The sequence below is a fragment of the Dermacentor silvarum genome, chromosome 6 (genome assembly GCF_013339745.2).
Source record: "Dermacentor silvarum isolate Dsil-2018 chromosome 6, BIME_Dsil_1.4, whole genome shotgun sequence".
Lineage (NCBI taxonomy): Eukaryota > Metazoa > Arthropoda > Arachnida > Ixodida > Ixodidae > Dermacentor > Dermacentor silvarum.
In genome coordinates, this window is record NC_051159.1 from 28,655,124 (window position 1) to 28,672,513 (window position 17,390).

A 17,390-nucleotide genomic window follows, 5' to 3' on the forward strand; every position below is an offset into this window, starting at 1 on the left:
AGTAGTGGTGTTTTCGTGAACATCCAAAATCAAATTTGAACTGCGCGCCACGGTGACATTCAGCAGACAGAGCCTTGTGGGCACGACCCAATCTACTGTAGCCTTCGCCATGCAAGGCATTGAAGAATGAACGGGAGTACCGTGATGAGGATCGTACACCAACCTTTGATCACCAATCACTCCACTCTTGTGGAACTTCCGCAAAGGGTAGCAAAGTATTTATGAAATAGTCTATTTTAACTTTAATGCATTCTCTACTTGGACAAAACGTGGTTCAGGGCTCATTTCAATATAGCAAAATACCGATATATTGGGGCAAATTGCTGATTTTACTGACTTGGTCTATAGAGGTTTAACTGTATTGAGGTTTTTAAATACACGGTGTTCTATGGACAAGAAGTTATAAAAAGTTAAATACTTCTTCATGGCGAGAATTCCATCATATTAAAGTTCATTATATTGAGGTTTAACTGTATATCAGTTCAATGTGCCAATTTCTACTCTCTCTGTTTCTTATACCCCAAGCTGCCTGCGCACAGGCATAGCCAGAAATATGGGAATGGCAATGAGCAACAAAAGATGACACGCAATGCCAGGTGAGGAAATAAGGCTGAGAACCTTTTCAATGGCCTCCACCACTGCTTCAGGCAGGGGCCCACTGTTGCCAATGCAGGTCATGCAGCCGTAGCCGACCACGTTGAAACCCAGCTTCTCCAGGTAGGGGACAACACCTGACTCCTGCAGGTAGTACGTGACCACCCCACTGCCTGGCGATAGACTGGTCTTGATGTACGGTGCAACAGTCAGGCCCCGCTCCACGGCCTTTTTGGCCAGAAGTCCTGCATGGGGGGGCGGAAAATAAACAACAATATTGTACATTTCATTCTGTGGATCTGCTCTCCTTAAAATTCTAGAGGGACTGGTGAGTAAAGGGCTCATTGAATATTGTATGCATAGTGAAATGTGTGCTGAAGGTTCCGAGATTATTAGTCTCTTTTTGTTTTCGCAACACGAACATTTTCGCTTTTGATTTTTCGTGTCACCTTTGCATCAGACGGAGATTGGCTGCGAACAAACAGCAATATTTTAAATTTAGAAATTGTCAAGCTGAGAAAGCAAGAATGTCATAACCTGCACTGCAACATAAAAAACAATGCAGAGTAAAGGTATTCCAAACAGTTAATAACAATAGAAGCAACAATTAACTCTCAAAACTCTCAAACAAATAACCAAGGTCTATAAATGATCCAGCCTAGATATTGAAGAAATGAGTCAGTCAATCAAAGATGACATCATCAAATTAGAATGAAACTTGTACTAGATGGAGCTGCAAGAAATACGCTCCATCTCTAAAAGCAATGTGTGAAGTATTTTCAGTGCTTCTAATATTTTTTGCAAGTTTCCTGCAATTCAGATTTTTTTTAGGGGTGTGCGAATAATGAATACTAGATTTTGAATCGAATATTGAATCGAATCAAGAAAAAAAAGCCAAATATCGAATGGAATATAGAATATCACATTTCCCCAAATTTTATGCTTACAAATTTTTCGCAAGAAAATACAGTGCTGGACATGCTCGGGAGTCTCCTAGTATTCCGTAACATGAATGTTATCAAGAATGTTAACAAGAACAATAGCAAGCTATCAGTAATGTAGGTACGTAGAAATCAAGATATACAGTAGAACCTCAGTTCATACGTTTTAAAAAAATACGCGAAAAATAAATGTACGATCCGGGAAAACGTACGATCCAAATCCAGTAAAAATTGAAGCTGACAAGCCCATATTGAGGTGCAAGGGCAGAAAACATTTATTTCTTGCATAACATAGTTACAGTCGAATCTCGTTAATTCGAACTGACGTTGTGGTCCCGTCAAAGTTATGTGTATTCCAAGGGGCGAGAACGCTCGGTAATTCGAACCCGAAGCATTTGCGCCGGTTAATTCGAACATAACCGTGAACCGACAATGCTCTCAGCAGCACGCCAAATCACGTGGTGGCGCCTCCGACCGGCATTGCTCCGACACCGCCATAAAGCAAAAGCTTAGGAGAAACCCCTCAACGCCGCGCGCAGAAATACAAAAGAAAGAAAAAAATACTGCGGCGAAAATTTCCCTCTCTCAAATGGCAAGGTTGCTGTTTCTGAGTCGCGCCGGAACACGTATGTACGCGCCGACGTCTCAGCCAACGCTGCGGCTCGCGATGTGCTTGCGCGCCGCGATATTTGACGACTCGCACCGTTCGTACGTAGCGCTATGATGCACAAACACGTCAAAAATAAGTCCTTCTTTTAATTCTAATTCGAACAAATTTTCTGGCCCCTTCCAGTTCGAATTATAGAGATTCGGCTGTATATTCTCCTGGTGCGTCACACCCTTAGACAGGAACAACTCCTTTTGCGCACATTGCAGACCCTTCTCCGCATTTTCGTTGTCTTTCGTGCGAAAGAAGCTTTGTAAGGCCAGCAAGGGCCTCGGCGAAGGTAGCCGATGGGTGCAAGCCTTCGTTCTCGCCGCCGTCTTCAGGCGCCTCGTCCGCCACCACCTCCGCTACGATCTCGGCGAGTCGTAGCGCCGTGCGCCAAGCGCAGGGGCGTCCGCCCGTTTTTGCCGCTTAGTAGTTCGCGTTGAAGCGAGGGGCGAGGTAGCGCAAAGGTCAATTCGCTCGCCGCTGCTGCCGCACTTCGTCACTTCGGGCGAACGAGCAATGCAGAGAAGTTGCGGAGAGGAGAGGGGGATTGAGCACTGAAGAGAAGCCGCGCGGCGGCCATCTGCCACTTAGCGCTTCACAAGCACACGAGAGCGGCCTTTTTGCACACCTGAATGATAATTTTTCGCTGCAGAACGTATCATACGACCGCAGATTACCGCAATGCTGAACGCTGCTGCCGAATAATCGTATTTTCCGGGAACGTATTAACACATTTCTCTATGGGCTTATGTTTATTTTTCGCCATTGCGAACGTAGGAGCCGGGTAATCGAATTAAGCAGGAACGTATCAGCGAGGTTCTACTGTATATTACATGCAGTCTACTCTTATTAAAAAACCACGAAATTTGGATGCCAGATCTGATTACAGCTCAGTTCTAGTATATGAGGGTCTAGAACTTTTTTTCAATAGAATTACTTTTCAATAGAATCAAGGGCTTTCTTCCCTATGAAACTAATGAATTAGTGACGTTCTGTTGTAGTGAATGCCAATGAGGTTCTCAGTTTAATAGTGGACCTGAGTTTTGCAGCAATCATTTATTTATTGCATAAAAAGCTTTACTTTCTAGAAGTCGTCCACACTGTTTCATTATCAGGTTTGGCGTGACTTGTCGCTGGTCAAATATTCTGAAATTTGGAGGGTCATGGCAAGTTGGCGCAAGGTTTTTTTTCTCCCTGCGTTCTTCTACCCAAATGCATGCAACTGGCCATGACACTTGTGTGCCCACTGCGTAACTGCAAAGCTCGTCTTGTTATGGGTTGCTCGAAGCTGCAAAAAGAGACCAATGTGCATCTACGAATGGCACTGGGAACGAGAGGCCGCTGCACGGTGTTGCAAAGACGGCAGCCGTGAGCTGTTGGCTTTCGGAGTGTCGCGCGGCTGCCATGAATAAATCTGCGTCTATTCGGCACCAAACCGCAAGTTTAGTTGCATCGTGGCACGCTTGCCGCTAATATGTTCGCATGGGAGGTTTATCAGTGATCGACGGCTGTTGAAGCAACGTGAAGTTTGTCACCCCGTATCCAACACAATCTGTGTGCCTATCGGCGGCTAATCAGTCCAATTTTCAGACTTTATGAAATACGCGCTGCTTTTGTTGCCGTGCCCCCTCTGTCTGCGTCGTGTTATCATTTTGATTGGCCCTATCGACCCGAATGAACATTGTATCTACAAAGACGGCCCCGACCAATGCGGTGCCGTTCAGCGAATTTCGGCGTATGGGCGCTTTGTGTGTGTGATCCCCACATCAGGACAATGTCAAAGAGCACTCGCAGTGACAAAGTCCGCTACTGTGTGAGCCGGGGCGGCCCCATTCGACGGTGTGTTCGGTGCTCCTTTTGTGCTCAAAATGATGTGAAATGCCCGCTGGGGCATCATCGAGCATGAGAGGCTCTGTGGCTCACGTGACATGTGGCACTGCGCAGGGGTCTCTACGGTGAATATATCGAATATTCGAGCACTTGCACACCCCTGGTTTTTTTACATGACCTGTGGGGATGCGCGACTCTCACGCGTCTCCTGTGGTCCGGCTTCACCGGGCGGCTGGGTGCCGGAGGCGGTCGTAGTGGTCTAGTGGTCGCCATCTCTCGCAACTGCGTTGCGAGAAATGGCGCGAGTGTCGCGATGCTAACGCCACCGAAGGTGGCGTTAGCATCGCGACACGCAGTTGCGAGAGATGGCGAGACTTCTTCGTGGCGAGACTTCTCGCGTGGCTCGGAGCGGGGCACCGGTATGGACGAACACGGATCGTTCGAACGCGCCACTGTTCGCGTGACCGTACACGTGAACGACTAGGGGATGGTGTCATTGCATGGGGCGACCGTATTCGCTCGCTATCGGGTCGCGGTGAGTCGGACTTACTTGATTTGTCGCGTGCCCATGTGAATGTTTTATTGGTTGTAATTCGGCTAGTGTGCATTAGTGTATGAAAGGTGCAATAAATGCCCTTTTGATTGTTTGCACTACTCTGTTGTCGTTCCTTTGTCCCAAGAGCATGTGTGAGACCCCACAGACCAAAAGATATACCTAACTGCATGGCGTGTTATCATATACGCTATGCAACAATTTCTGCTCATAAGTTTGCAACCAAGCGTTTCTTTAGAAAAGTGAGGTTGGTTTAGGAATATCTGGCATAAACAAAGGCTGTCAAACGTTTTTACAAGAAAATAAATATTCATGCAGTAAGGGCACTACATGCAACCAATTGTGGCATTCCACGCACAGCTGCTCAGTGGGAATGGCAGCGTGTGTGTATGCCCAATGCTCATGTGAGTAGCAGACAACAAAGTTACACGTCCACTTGGCTTCCTTGCTTTTGCAGCCAAACTCATTGCTTGTCTGGAGAACTAATCCTCTACGTGCAAGCCCCCCCCGCATGTGCCATCAATACAGTCAAACCCGAATTTAACGAACTCAGATAGAGCGAAATATGCTCTCTATCGAACCCTCGAAGTTTTCCTATCATTATGCATGTAAAATGTACTTTTTATAACAAACCAAAAATGAGCATATCGAACTTTGAGCGTGCGCGATCTGTTACCAAACAGCCGCAAACATGCTCCTCCGCCAGCTCTGGGTAGTCTCCTACAGTTTCTGTGCAGCCACACCGCCCGGCCGTGCTTCGGTGCCTCTAGCCAGCCTTGCTGGCTGGAGGCGAAATGATCAGTCGTGCCTGGCAAGACGCGACTCGAGACACAATCCGCAACTGCTTCCACTATGCTGGTCTGTGTCAAGAGGGGGCGGAAGTTGCGAGTACATGAGTACATGAAGATGCGAGAACAGTTACTTTGCCATGCTATCGAAAGAGCTCGCCGTTGTTCCAGACGCTGTGCCAGAAAATGTTGCTTTCGAGGATATTTTGACGGCTGACGACGTAGCTGTGATGGTGAGCCTGTTGGACTCTGAAATTGTTGCCAACATCCTGGCGTCTGGTGCCACCGAGTAAAGTACCTAGATATTTTTTGCTTAATCTAGGGACCTTACCGCCGAGGAGCCGCTGTTGGAAGACGATCGCCCTCTCCCAACGTTACACGAAGTCCTTTCTGCTGCCGATGTGCTGCGACGATAGTGCTTGGGGATACAGGGAAGCGGACTGGAGTTCATTGAAATGATGTTGCGCGTCAAAAATGCAATCCTCATTGATAGAGCTAAACGAAGTGTTGACTGCCTACTGCAAATAGGTGTACTTCTCTGTGCAATAAATTACTTTTGGAGTAATTATTCACGGTGAGTGGCATGATTTTTCTTCATTAACGCATTTTCTCTCCACTGTTCACAACATCGCGTGTAACGAATTTGGTGCTGAAGTTCGTTATAAGCCGGTTTGGTTATATTGTTGAAGCGTGCTGTTCATCGTAAGCAGGTTTGACTGTACTGTGACAGCATGAAGGCAGCGGTGCTGAAACGCATGTTTGAGTGTCCGTACCCCCCAAAAAAAGGTGGTTTCACGTGAACAGAATGTTAGAGTTGATAACATCTGCTTACTTTTCAGGCGTCAGAGGACCGGAAAAGACTTAGTACACAAACATACACCTGATACCTAAAAAAAAGCCTTGTGCTCAGTGTGTGTGTGTGGCACACTTGCTCAAGGTGCTGGTGTCTACAGTGAGTAGCACGAGCACAAAGCATGACAGGACAAGCCGCGAAGTTCCGGCAAACAGAAGAAAATTTCGTGACCACACCAATGCTTAAGCCAGTGAGCATCCCACCAACCAAGAAATTATCCACTGCGGGAACAACCCAAAGAGAAGACTAATATGCTCTTATGGACTGCATCATACCATATGGAGGTAGCACAGAAGCAGTAAGCTGAAATGGGCTGGTTGGTTTATGTTTAGAAGGGAATCAAACAGCGCTACAGACAGGACAAAGTTCTCAGTGCAGATCCGCCTTTTAATAGTCGACTTCCGTTGATTCGACCTCGATGGGACTCAAGAAATTTATTGAATTATCTGGCAAGTCAAATTAAACAAGATGCAGAAAAGACGCCAAAACACACCGGCGATTTATTCGGCAGTGTTTGCCAGATCCTTGCACGCCCCCGAATTAAACACCCCTGAATTACACTTTCTATGTGTCCAAAGTAGAAAACTGATGTAGAAATGACATTGAAGTTCCTAACTAAGTAAAAATCTAGCGCGCAGCCGATTTTTTTGGAAGAGAAATTTGCAAATACGAGGTGCTACCCAAAAGTTCTGGAAATTCAGTCGTAAAAAATTTTTTTTCACCATAACGCCTAATCAGCCCTGTCTCTTTCAAAGTAGTCTCCTTGAGCATGTATACACCGATCCCAGTGTTTCTGCCGCAATTCCATGAGTTCGTGGAACTCTGCAGGTGACAGTGTGTTGAGGACCGCCTACGATTCCGACTGGATCTCTTCAAAAGTGTGAAACCGACATCCTTTCAGCCTCAACTTCAACTTTGGGAACAAGAAAATGTCCCAAGGGGCGAGTTCAGGTGAATAGGGTGGGTGCGGAAGTGCTGCGATTTGTTTGGAGTCGGGAACTGTCGAATGAGTGATGTGTGAGCGGGCGTGTTGTCGTGATGAAGAAGCCAGTTGTTGTGCTTTCACTTCTCTGGACGTTTGCGACGAATGCGCTCTCTTAAGCGCTTCAAAACGTCCCAGTAAAGCTCGCTATACACGGTTTGTCCAGAAGGTACGAAATCTTTGTGGAGAATTCCATGTAGGTAAAAAAAAAACAAAAAAACAATGAGCATGGACTTTACATTGCCATGAACCTGACGCGCCTTTGTCGGCCGTGGCGAATTTAGCGACTTCCATTGCGACGACTGTTGTTTGGTTTGAGGATCGTAGTTGGTTTTAGGATCGTAGCAATAAACCCATGTCTCATCCCCGGTTATTACACTGGAGAGCAATGTGGGATTGTCTCTGACTTGTTGCTTCAGTTCCGTACCGGCAGAAACACGGCCCAGCTTCTGTTCGTCACTGAGCAGTCCTGGCACGAATTTTGCAGTAATGCGCCTCATGTTCAAAACATGCAACAAAATTCGCTGAACTGTGCCGTGATTAGCTTGTGATTTCCGAGTTGGCCTGTGATTTCCAAGGATAGTCTTGCGAACTTCCGCTATCGTTTCCGGGGCTTGTGCTCATTGATGGGCGTCCAGAATGTTCATCGTCGTTAACACACATACATTCGACCCTCTTTGAAACGTTTATGCCATAAAGACGTCCTACTTTGGCTCATGGTGTCGACACCAAAAGCGTCCTCTGGCATACGATGAGTTCCCTGCTGCAGTTTTGCCAAGTTTAAAACAAAACTTGATGCAAATCCTTTGCTCCTTGGAGTCTGCCATATTGGTTGCTAAGAAATACGCCAAATTAGTGAAACATTGCGTTGCAAAACAACACTTCGCAAAACAGTACTTCTTCTCAAATGCAAGTCATTCAGCACACTGATCCGCACATCTAGCAGCCGAAATATGTACCACACTCAGTTTGCCCGTGCTTTTCAAATTCCCGGAACATTTGGGTAGCACCTCATATTAGGGAACAGTCACTGTGCTGAACATTTATCTCTTGTTTCAAATGCCTATTTCGGCCTGCCCCAGGAAGATTTTTAAGCAATAACTGCAACTTGCAAAGTCTGATTACGGTATTTATGTGATTATAACACTCGCCTTTCTTTTTTTCAAGAAAATTAAGCCGTAAATTGCCTGTGCAGTGCAATCATACACGATACCAAAACTGCCTTTGCAGCACTTGTATGATTTAACGCATAACAAGGATGCATTGTGGCGAAGCTGACCTTTGAAAACCAGCAGCACATATTGACACATGTACTTGTTTATCTTTCACCGGTGGCCACTTTCCACCGGCTAACAAATGTTAAACGTTATCGCTCGGAGCAGGACGCGCCTGCATGTATCGGAAGCTTCTCCAACGTTATCGGTGCTTCTATCCGTCGTCTGTGGTCACCGACGCTTATGTAATCTGATTGTATAAGCGACACGAATTGTCTAGTACCTTCTGGAAGACACGCGGGCACCAGGGATTATTCTGGAGCCTTCGATGACTCATGTATAAAAGCCGACGCTTTTCGCCGCTGATCAGATTTCGACGATCGCCGACTGTGTTCGCCGCTATTGTTGTACTTCGAATGTAGCTTGCTTTTGTGGGCACAGGTTCGCCCAATAAAGAATCAGTTTCGTCATACACAGTTTTACGACTGTTTTCTTCAGTGTCGCTACTACGTGACAATATTGACCCTTGGCCACTTTTCTTACGGAAAATCGGGTGGACGTCAAATTTCTACTTTGCTAAGGAGCTTTATGGTCATTTCTAACTTAGTTTTCTACTTTCTACACATAGAAAGTGGGCGCGCATTTGATTCGAGGGCGAGTTAAAATTGTACAAATACAGTTTTACTGCCACATGAATTAGCGGTGTTTTGGCATTCTTTTCTGAATCTTGTTTAATTCTACCCGCCGGATAATTCTATCAATTTCATTGGTCCCGTCAGGTTCGAATGAACGGAAGTCAGCTGTACTTATAAGTGTGGGCGGCTTTTGCTCCATAAACTGTATTTGTGAGTGCGCATCTGTTGGTCTTGTCCCATGTTTTCTGTGCAAAGTTTCACGTGAACATGCCCGTACTGACCAGCGCCAAGCATGACCGACGGGTTGCTGGTGTTGGTGCAGCTGGTGATGGCCGCTATGACGACCGAGCCGTGCTGCAGGGTGTGCTGCTGCCCTTCGTGGGTGAACGCAGCCTTGGCGGTCATCTGCTCGGGCTTCAAGCCGTAACCCTTGAAGCCAACCTGCCAGACAGAATAACATCATAACTGTGCGTTCTGCAAATTGATCAGGCAATCAGCAAAAAATGAGGGGCAGGATGCATCAGTCATAAAACTTATTCCGCAACTCATTCCCCATTTCCCCACAATGATCTGTGTTCCTATTTCAACAAATTGAAAGGAAGATGTTGAGCTTACCGCTGCCTTTTATTTCGTCAAATTGCATCATGCAGCAAGCACTGCTCATTAATACTGACATGCATACAGTGTTTATCTTGCTCCAGTGACCGGTTTTTTTTGGCTAACTACTGTTGCAAAGTTGATCGCTCAGTACAAGGCATGCCTTCCTGTATCACAACTTTCTCAAATGTCGTCGCCAATTCTATAGCAAAATAATCTTTGTCTAATGGAATTGCGTGCACAAACCGAATAGCACCAGCAGTTCCGCTGGAATGTATGATGAGTAATGTATAATTAGCCAACGTATTTCACCCACGATCGACTACAGTGCTCACCGCTATCATTGTGCATTGTGCGTTGTTTGCTTTGCTGGGCACAAGTTCGCCCAATAAACAGTTAAACCCTTAAGTAGCGTTTTTGGCAGTTGTACAACATTTTTGGCAGTTGTATTCTTTACTGTCACTACAATGTGACATCTGGTGGAGGTGCCTCTTTGTTGTCTACCAGACACGCCCTCTGCAAGCCGAAGCCATCAACGACACTGACGTCGCCATGTACCAACGAGCTAGCGACAGGCTGTAAGGACTGCTGTCAGAGTGTGGACCCCTACCCGAAAAGACATGGAAAAGTGAAAAGTGATGAGTGCTCCAGGGTCGCCATCAGTGATTGCCCTTCAACAACCCAGGGAGCAACCTACCTTCTCTGGAGCTTCATCGGATGACCCTGAAACCTGCCTCGAAATGTTCGAAAGAGTGTCAACCTACAGCTGGAACTCTGACGACAAGCTGGTCACGTCTATTTTTCATTGGAAGATGCCACCGGGACTTGGAACTGAAAATCAAGAGTCGTCGCTAATGACACAGGACCTGTTCTGCAACGCATTCCTAGAAATCTTCACAAGCATCATCAGAAGAGAAAGGGCTGAACTACAACTGCAAACCCAAGTTCAGATGCCCAACGAGAATGTCGCCATTTTATACCGTTAACCGAGACCGAGACCGTTAACACCGCAGGAATCTCATGTTGCCTTTCGCCGTTCTCGACATGACTAACGATGCCAAATCCTTATTACGAATCCGTTGCCGGTTCCCTCAACCTTACCCCGTGGAGAGGGCATCGGCACAATTCAGGCATTCGACGTATCCACCATCTTCTGCCTTGACGACGTGGACAACTTGCACCTTAGTGCCCTGACAACTTCTGCTAATACGCCTGATCAACCACCTTTAACCCTTTGCGGTCCGTTGTCGGGCAGGGCCCAACAACGCAACACGGCCGTAGCGATCCCATGTCGGGCACCGCCCGACAAGGGTGTTCGGGGGTTAAATTTTGCGGTTTTTCTCACTGCAATTCGTGCGCATTCGTTGTATACATGATGCGCCATCTCTTGAGGGACAAATAAACTTTGTTTGTTGAAGTTCACTTCTTGCACTAGGGTGCAGCAAAATGTTCAGCACGGCTTCTGGGTACAAGAGCGTTCTCACTTGCGCGCGCAACCGCACGTTCGCGCGGTTCGCTGAGAAGCATGACCACATTTTCACCGCGTGCGTTTTACGGTGGTGTATTTAGTGAAAGCTTCTAGGGGTTTCCATTGTCAATAGCTTTATTTTGAGGTGCACACAGCTGCAGAATCATGGTGAGAAAGAACAGCGACACCTACAGTACCGCCGCAACCTCATCCTACAGCTGGTGGGCGAGATCAGGGCTAGAGCCAAAAAGCGAGGCCCGTCTGCGTGGAAGGAGTGCGAGGAAAGGCTAGATGGGAGGAGCCATTTCATCTACAAGCTCCCAGGCCGAAGCAACAAAGACTGTGCCGCTTGTAGCGATCGAAAAACAAACGGAGGCAGGAGGAAAACTGTGTTTTTCTGCAAAACCTGCAGTAACAACCCTGGCCTGCACCCAGGTGAACGCCTCGAGTGGTATCACACGCTGCTCAAATATCAGTAGAGGAGTTGCCTGCAGAATGCAAGAGAAAAAATAAATATCCTATGAGTTTTTCTTCCACAGTTGGTGGTTTCGTTAGCGGCGCCACAAACTGGCAAAATAGTTCCGGACCGGAACAGCCGGAAAGTGGGTAAAAGTTTCGGACCGCAAAGGGTTAAGTATGTTCGGCTGCACCATCGACGACGAATTTGAAGAGGTGCACTGCGAGAAATTCTTTCACCAGTTCCGAGGCTGGTTTGATTACCAGAAGACGTCCTTAGGCCGCACGCATACTGTTCTCCATCCGACTAACACCGGCTCACAAGCGCCTCTGCGTCAGCGCACTTATCACTTACCCCTGCTGAGTGTCATGTGATCGCCGAACAAGTCAACGACATGCTTCAACGCAGCATCATGAAGCCGTCCTGCAGTCCCTGGTTGTCGCCTGTTGTTCTTTTCAAGAAAAAAGACGGCTCAACCTGCTTCTGCATCGATTACTGCCTATTGAACAAAGTTACGCGAAAAGATGTGTATCCCCTGCCACGCATCGATTATGCCCTGGACTGCTTGTAAGGAGCCGAATTCTTTTCATCACTAGACTTTCGATCCGGTTATTGGCAGGTCCCTATGGCACCATACGATCGCCTGAAAACTGCCTTCGTAACTCCCGATGGGCTGCATGAATTCAATGTTATGCCCATCGGCCTATGTAATGCCCCAGCCACATTCGAAAGGATGATGGACAGTGTCTTGCGTGGGTTGAAATGAAAGACGTGCCTGTGCTACCTGAATGACGTCGTCGTTTTCTTCCCCGATTTTGACAGTCACCTCCGTCGGCTTTATGAGGTACTGAGCTGTTCGACGCGCGCAGGCCTTCAGCTTAACATTAAGAAGTGCCGATTCGGAGCTCGCAAACTCACCATCCTGGGCCACGTAGTCTCTAAGGACGGCGTCCTTCCCAATCCGCAGAAACTTCATGCTGTTGCTGAATTACCGAAGCCTACCCCTGTGAAAGCGCTTCACAGCTTCCTTGGTCTATGCTCATATTTTCGCCGCTTTGTAAAGAACTTCGCTTCTATAATAGCGCCACTGATGAAGCTGCTCACCGGCGATAGCTGTCTGTCTTGTTGGTCGCCGGTGTGTGATGAGACTTTCGCAACATTACGTCACCTCTTGACTTCACCGCCCATTCTACGTCACTTCGACTCTACCGCTCCGACTGAGGTACACACGGATGCTAGTGGGATCGGCCTTGGCACTGTCCTTGCCCAACGTAAGCCGGACTTCTCTGAGTACGTAGTTGCCTATGCAAGTCGTGCCCTTACCAAGGCAGAGTGCAAGTACTCGGTTACCGAGAAGAAATGTTTGGCATTTTTTTGGGCACTGCAGAAATTTTGCCCTTACTTGTATGGCCATTCGTTTGATGTCATCACCGATAATCATTCGCTCTGTTGGCTGGCTTCACTGAAGGATCCGTCGGGTCGACTTGGACGCTGGGCAATTCGTTTACAAGAATTCCATATTCATGTCATTTACCGCTCAGGACGCAAGCACGCCGACGCCGACGCACTTTCCCGCTTGCCCCTGCCTTCTGATGTCGCGCCTGTTTCCCTTTCCGCAACTTCCTGCGCTAACATCACTATCACTGACATGCCTTCAGAACAGCGCAAGGATCCCTAGATCGCCTCACTGATCGACGTTCTCTCTATGCCTTCGACGACACCAGCCCCATAGCTCTCTCGAGGTACGTGCCCTTCGTTGCCAAGTACCTCATTATGCGCTCCGGGACGCCATGTTGTGCCACCGCAACTACTAGCCTGATGGTCGGAAGTGGCTTCTTGTTATACCTCGCCATTTGCGCTCCGATCTGTGCACGCACTTTCATGCCGATCCACAAAACGCGCACGCTGGCATTTCGAAAACGTATGATAGACTTCGCCAGCGATTCTACTGGCGTGGAATGTATACATACGTTCGCAAGTACATTCGTTCCTGCATCGAGTGTCAACGCCGAAAAACAAGTGGTCACACACCTGGCCCATTACAACATTTGCTTTGTACTGCTCGCCCGTTTGATAGAATCGGCATAGACCTGTACGGGCCCCTTCCTCCCCCCCCCTGCGGGCAAGCGGTGGATTATTGTGGCCGTCGACCATCTCAATCGACATGCCGAAACTGCCACTCTTCCAACAGCTTCAGCTCGTTATGTTGCCTTGTTCATCTTGCGCAGCTTCGTTCTTTGCCATGGTGCGCCACACGAGCTGCTGAGCGACCGAGGGCGTGTGTTTCTTTCGCAAGTCGTCCAAGAGCTTTTGAGTGCGTGCAATACTATTCATCGCACCACTACAAGTTATCATCCACAGACTAATGGCTTGACGGAGCGCTTTAACCGCACACTTGGTGATATGCTCTCTATGTACATAGCCTCCAACCATTCTAATTGGGACTTCGAGCTTCCTTTCGTGACGTATGCCTACAACACAGCCACGCAAGCCACCATTGGATTTTCCCCTTTCTTTTTACTATACGGACGTGAGCCATCTTCCACACTGGATACTATACTTTCATACCGCCCAGATGCATCCGAATAGCGCCCAGCCTCAGAACTTGCTCAATGTGCCGAAGAGTGCTGCCAACTTGCACGCTCATTTACATTCGTGACACAAGGTCTTCAAAAAGAGCGCCTTGACCTGGCTAAACCTACCCCTACCTTCCCTGTTGGCTCGTTCGTGTGGCTTTCAATTCCATGCCCCACCCCTGGTCTCTCCCGCAAGTTTGCAGCAAAATATCACGGTCCATACCGGATCGTTGAATGCACATCGCCGGTGAACTACATCGTCGAGCCTGTGACACCTCTCACCGACAGACGCTGCCGTGGTCGTGAAACAGTCCACATGAGCCGCTTAAAGCCCTACAACGACCCTCTTGTGCTTGCATCACCTTGAGTCGCCAGGATGGCTCCTCTTCGCCGCCGGGGCCAATGTAGTGGGGCAGAGAGTCCGCAACCATTGAGAGAGGATGACGAAGTCCAGCAGCCCGGAGAGCGCGAGACAGTGACTAACGCTCTTGAGCCAAGGCTGTTGCGTAGCCCTAACTGCTTTGTAAATAAACCCCCTCACAAAGGTACTATACTCACAGACAACTTTTTGTTGCAATGAAAGGAAAGCTACGGAGGCAAAGAGCGTGAAAGTGAGAATGCTCCTGAAAAAAATGTCCCACTTTTCATCCACGTTAACTTAAACTGGGGAAAAGAAAATGTAAACATCTTATTCACAACAGCAAAATCTAACAAAATACAGAACTGAGTGTTAAATGTGATTTATTTTCCTACTTTTATAATCTGCATTTAAGCAAATGTGAAACCGTCGCAAGTGGAAGCTACGCTAATTCAGTAACTGTTCCAAGAAACCGAAAGCGCTGTCGAACTCTGCCAGACTACTTAGTGCAGTAACACGCAACCCTTCTGTCCTTTCTTGTTTGCGCTAAGAGACCATAATTGTTTTTGGTCTACTGAACGTGTGCAGAAGCTTGGACCTTACTGTTGCTTTCCCTTCATTGCCAGAGAAAGTTGTCCGCGAGTACAGTCATCCACTTTAAAGCAGCTCAAACCTACAAAGACAATCCAATATGGGTTCTCGAAAAAGTTTTGCAGTTGAGGAAACATTTGTCCTAAACTTGTAATTGAACTCCTTCTAATCTGGAGCATTCTCACTACTAATTGACCTAAACTAGAGGCAAGCAGCTGGTCGAGCAAAAGCAAATTATTAATAGAAAATTGTAATCGTGGGAACATTTAAAAGCACAATATATTCTGTGAAAATCTGTAAGCTGGAGGCTGTTTCATAAATTGGAAAGTTGTCATTGACCTGGAAAGATAGTACGACATAGCAGTTTCATGAAAGAAAAAATAGGAGCGCCAAGAATGCGCAACTCTGCTGGCTAAACTGTCAGCTTGTCCAGGCTCAAAAAACCTCTGGACACGCATTACAAGTTCATTTCATCCAGAAAAAAACTAAAGCAGGTCTCATCTGTGGCAATGCCTGAACGGTGGAGTCATACTTGACTGTAATGGTGAAATACGGCATGCGTCATTCTTCCCCAAACGATGACAGATGGTGCCATGGTTTCTATTTACACAACACGCAGCCAGCAGTTCAACTCCGAGCTGTGGCTGGACATAGCAGCCAAGGAGGAGTGCGCACCTTCGTGGAAAGGCACTGCTGGAAGTCCTGCTGCATGGTCTCCATGGCAACCCGATCCTGAGGCCTCTTGGGTCCGCTAAGCGAGGGAACCACGGTGGCCAGGTCCAGTTCAACCACCTGCACAAACAGGATATTCACTAAGGTGAAAGACTGGGCCAGTTGGTTTCGCATCGTGAGGTCATAGCAGCGGGGAATTAAAAAAAAAGTTCCAGTGACGTTTCACTTCGTGAACGTGGGTTATGCGGAAGCGTATGGACGCCGTGAACGTGCACAGCGAGCACCACAGCGTCGAAGCACAAATAGAAAGGGCGTGAACGTGGTTGCTGCATTGATCTCGACAGTGTAATGCCTGGTGTGCCACAGGGAAAATGCATATTGCTACATATGCAAAGAACAGACGCCACGAACATACACAGCAAGCACCACGGAGTCGAAGCACAAATCAAAAGAATGCGGCGATTCTCTCCTCCACCTCCAGGCACATTCCTCCTCCGGCGCTCGCTTGCCTTGTGGCGACAAACATAATTTCGCCGATTTCACAGAAGGGGCATCTACGCTTGCGCGTAAAACATATACACATACGCAAAGAAAGAGACAGACGGCGACAAGCGCTAGTACAACCTTGTCCTGTGTGTCTCTTCCTTTGTGTATATACTTTTAGTTCGTGCTGCAATGACATCAGGATATTCAGGGTGGTAGCACGTGGGATGAGCTCAATGATGTCTCCACAGGGGTTCATAGCACACCAAGACGGTAAGGAACCATTATGCACTCTTGTGAATGGTGAAAAACACAGGATGGATGAGCCTCTAGGTGTCCATTCCTTTTTTCCACTCTGTGTTTTCTGCGCCAGTCACAAGCAAGCATCAACCCCAACTCGCCTAGTCTTAGAAACCTGCAGTTTGGTCTTAGTTTATCATGCCGCTTTTCACAAAAGACTCAGCGGAAAAAAAAAAAAAAAAAAAAAAAAACCTTGCACTCAGTCGCACAACACTTGAAACAGCGAAGCTGGGCGATCGTAGCCCAGCATTTTCCAGAAGTGCACGTGAATTTTTCATCTTTTTACTCGAGATGATGATAATTTCTTTTCGCGCATCTCGGACTTATGGCCATCACTGCGCGTTGCATAGCGCAGCTTGCAACACCGACACCTCGTTTCAATGCCGACACCGTGTTTCTGGAGACCTGCTCCGTGAATGCGTCTCTCTCTTTCTCTTGCTCTCATAGCGCGCAAAACCTCTTCACCTCGCAGAGCACGGGCGTACGAACGCGCCAGCTGTGGACGAAGACGACGATGCTCGAACGCAATCATATGGTTCGCATAAATGCACGTTCTGCAAACGTGGCTGTATAGCCTAGTGGTTACGATGCTCGCTTTGGGACTGGGAGTATGTGGGTTCGAATGCCGCCTCAGCAAGAAGGTTTAGTTTCTTTTCTTTCTTGGTAGTGTCTTGATATGCACACAAATTATGGCTGGCTTAAACAGCTTCTCTGTTAAAGATAAAAAAAATAATAAATAATAAAGAATAAGAAGCAAGAGGACAGACAAGTGTGCAGCTGTTTCCTCCTTGAGTTTGTGGGGTCGCACACGGGCTCTTGGGACAAAGGAACGGCAACACAGTA

At 47.5% G+C, this 17,390-nt stretch overlaps 1 protein-coding gene across 4 annotated transcripts in view; it reads right to left on the minus strand.

The window, feature by feature from the left end:
• LOC119455352 (cytoplasmic aconitate hydratase-like) overlaps positions 1–17,390 on the minus strand; it is a 607,544-nt gene that overhangs the window by 59,719 nt on the left and 530,435 nt on the right. For all 4 annotated transcript variants that reach the window (XM_049668715.1, XM_049668714.1, XM_037716735.2 and 1 more), the window contains 3 exons: positions 15,768–15,884; positions 9,327–9,486; positions 619–839 (listed from right to left, as the gene is read on the minus strand). In XM_049668715.1, the coding sequence (XP_049524672.1) occupies positions 619–839; positions 9,327–9,486; positions 15,768–15,884 (498 nt within the window). The remainder of the gene's footprint in view (positions 1–618; positions 840–9,326; positions 9,487–15,767; positions 15,885–17,390) is intronic.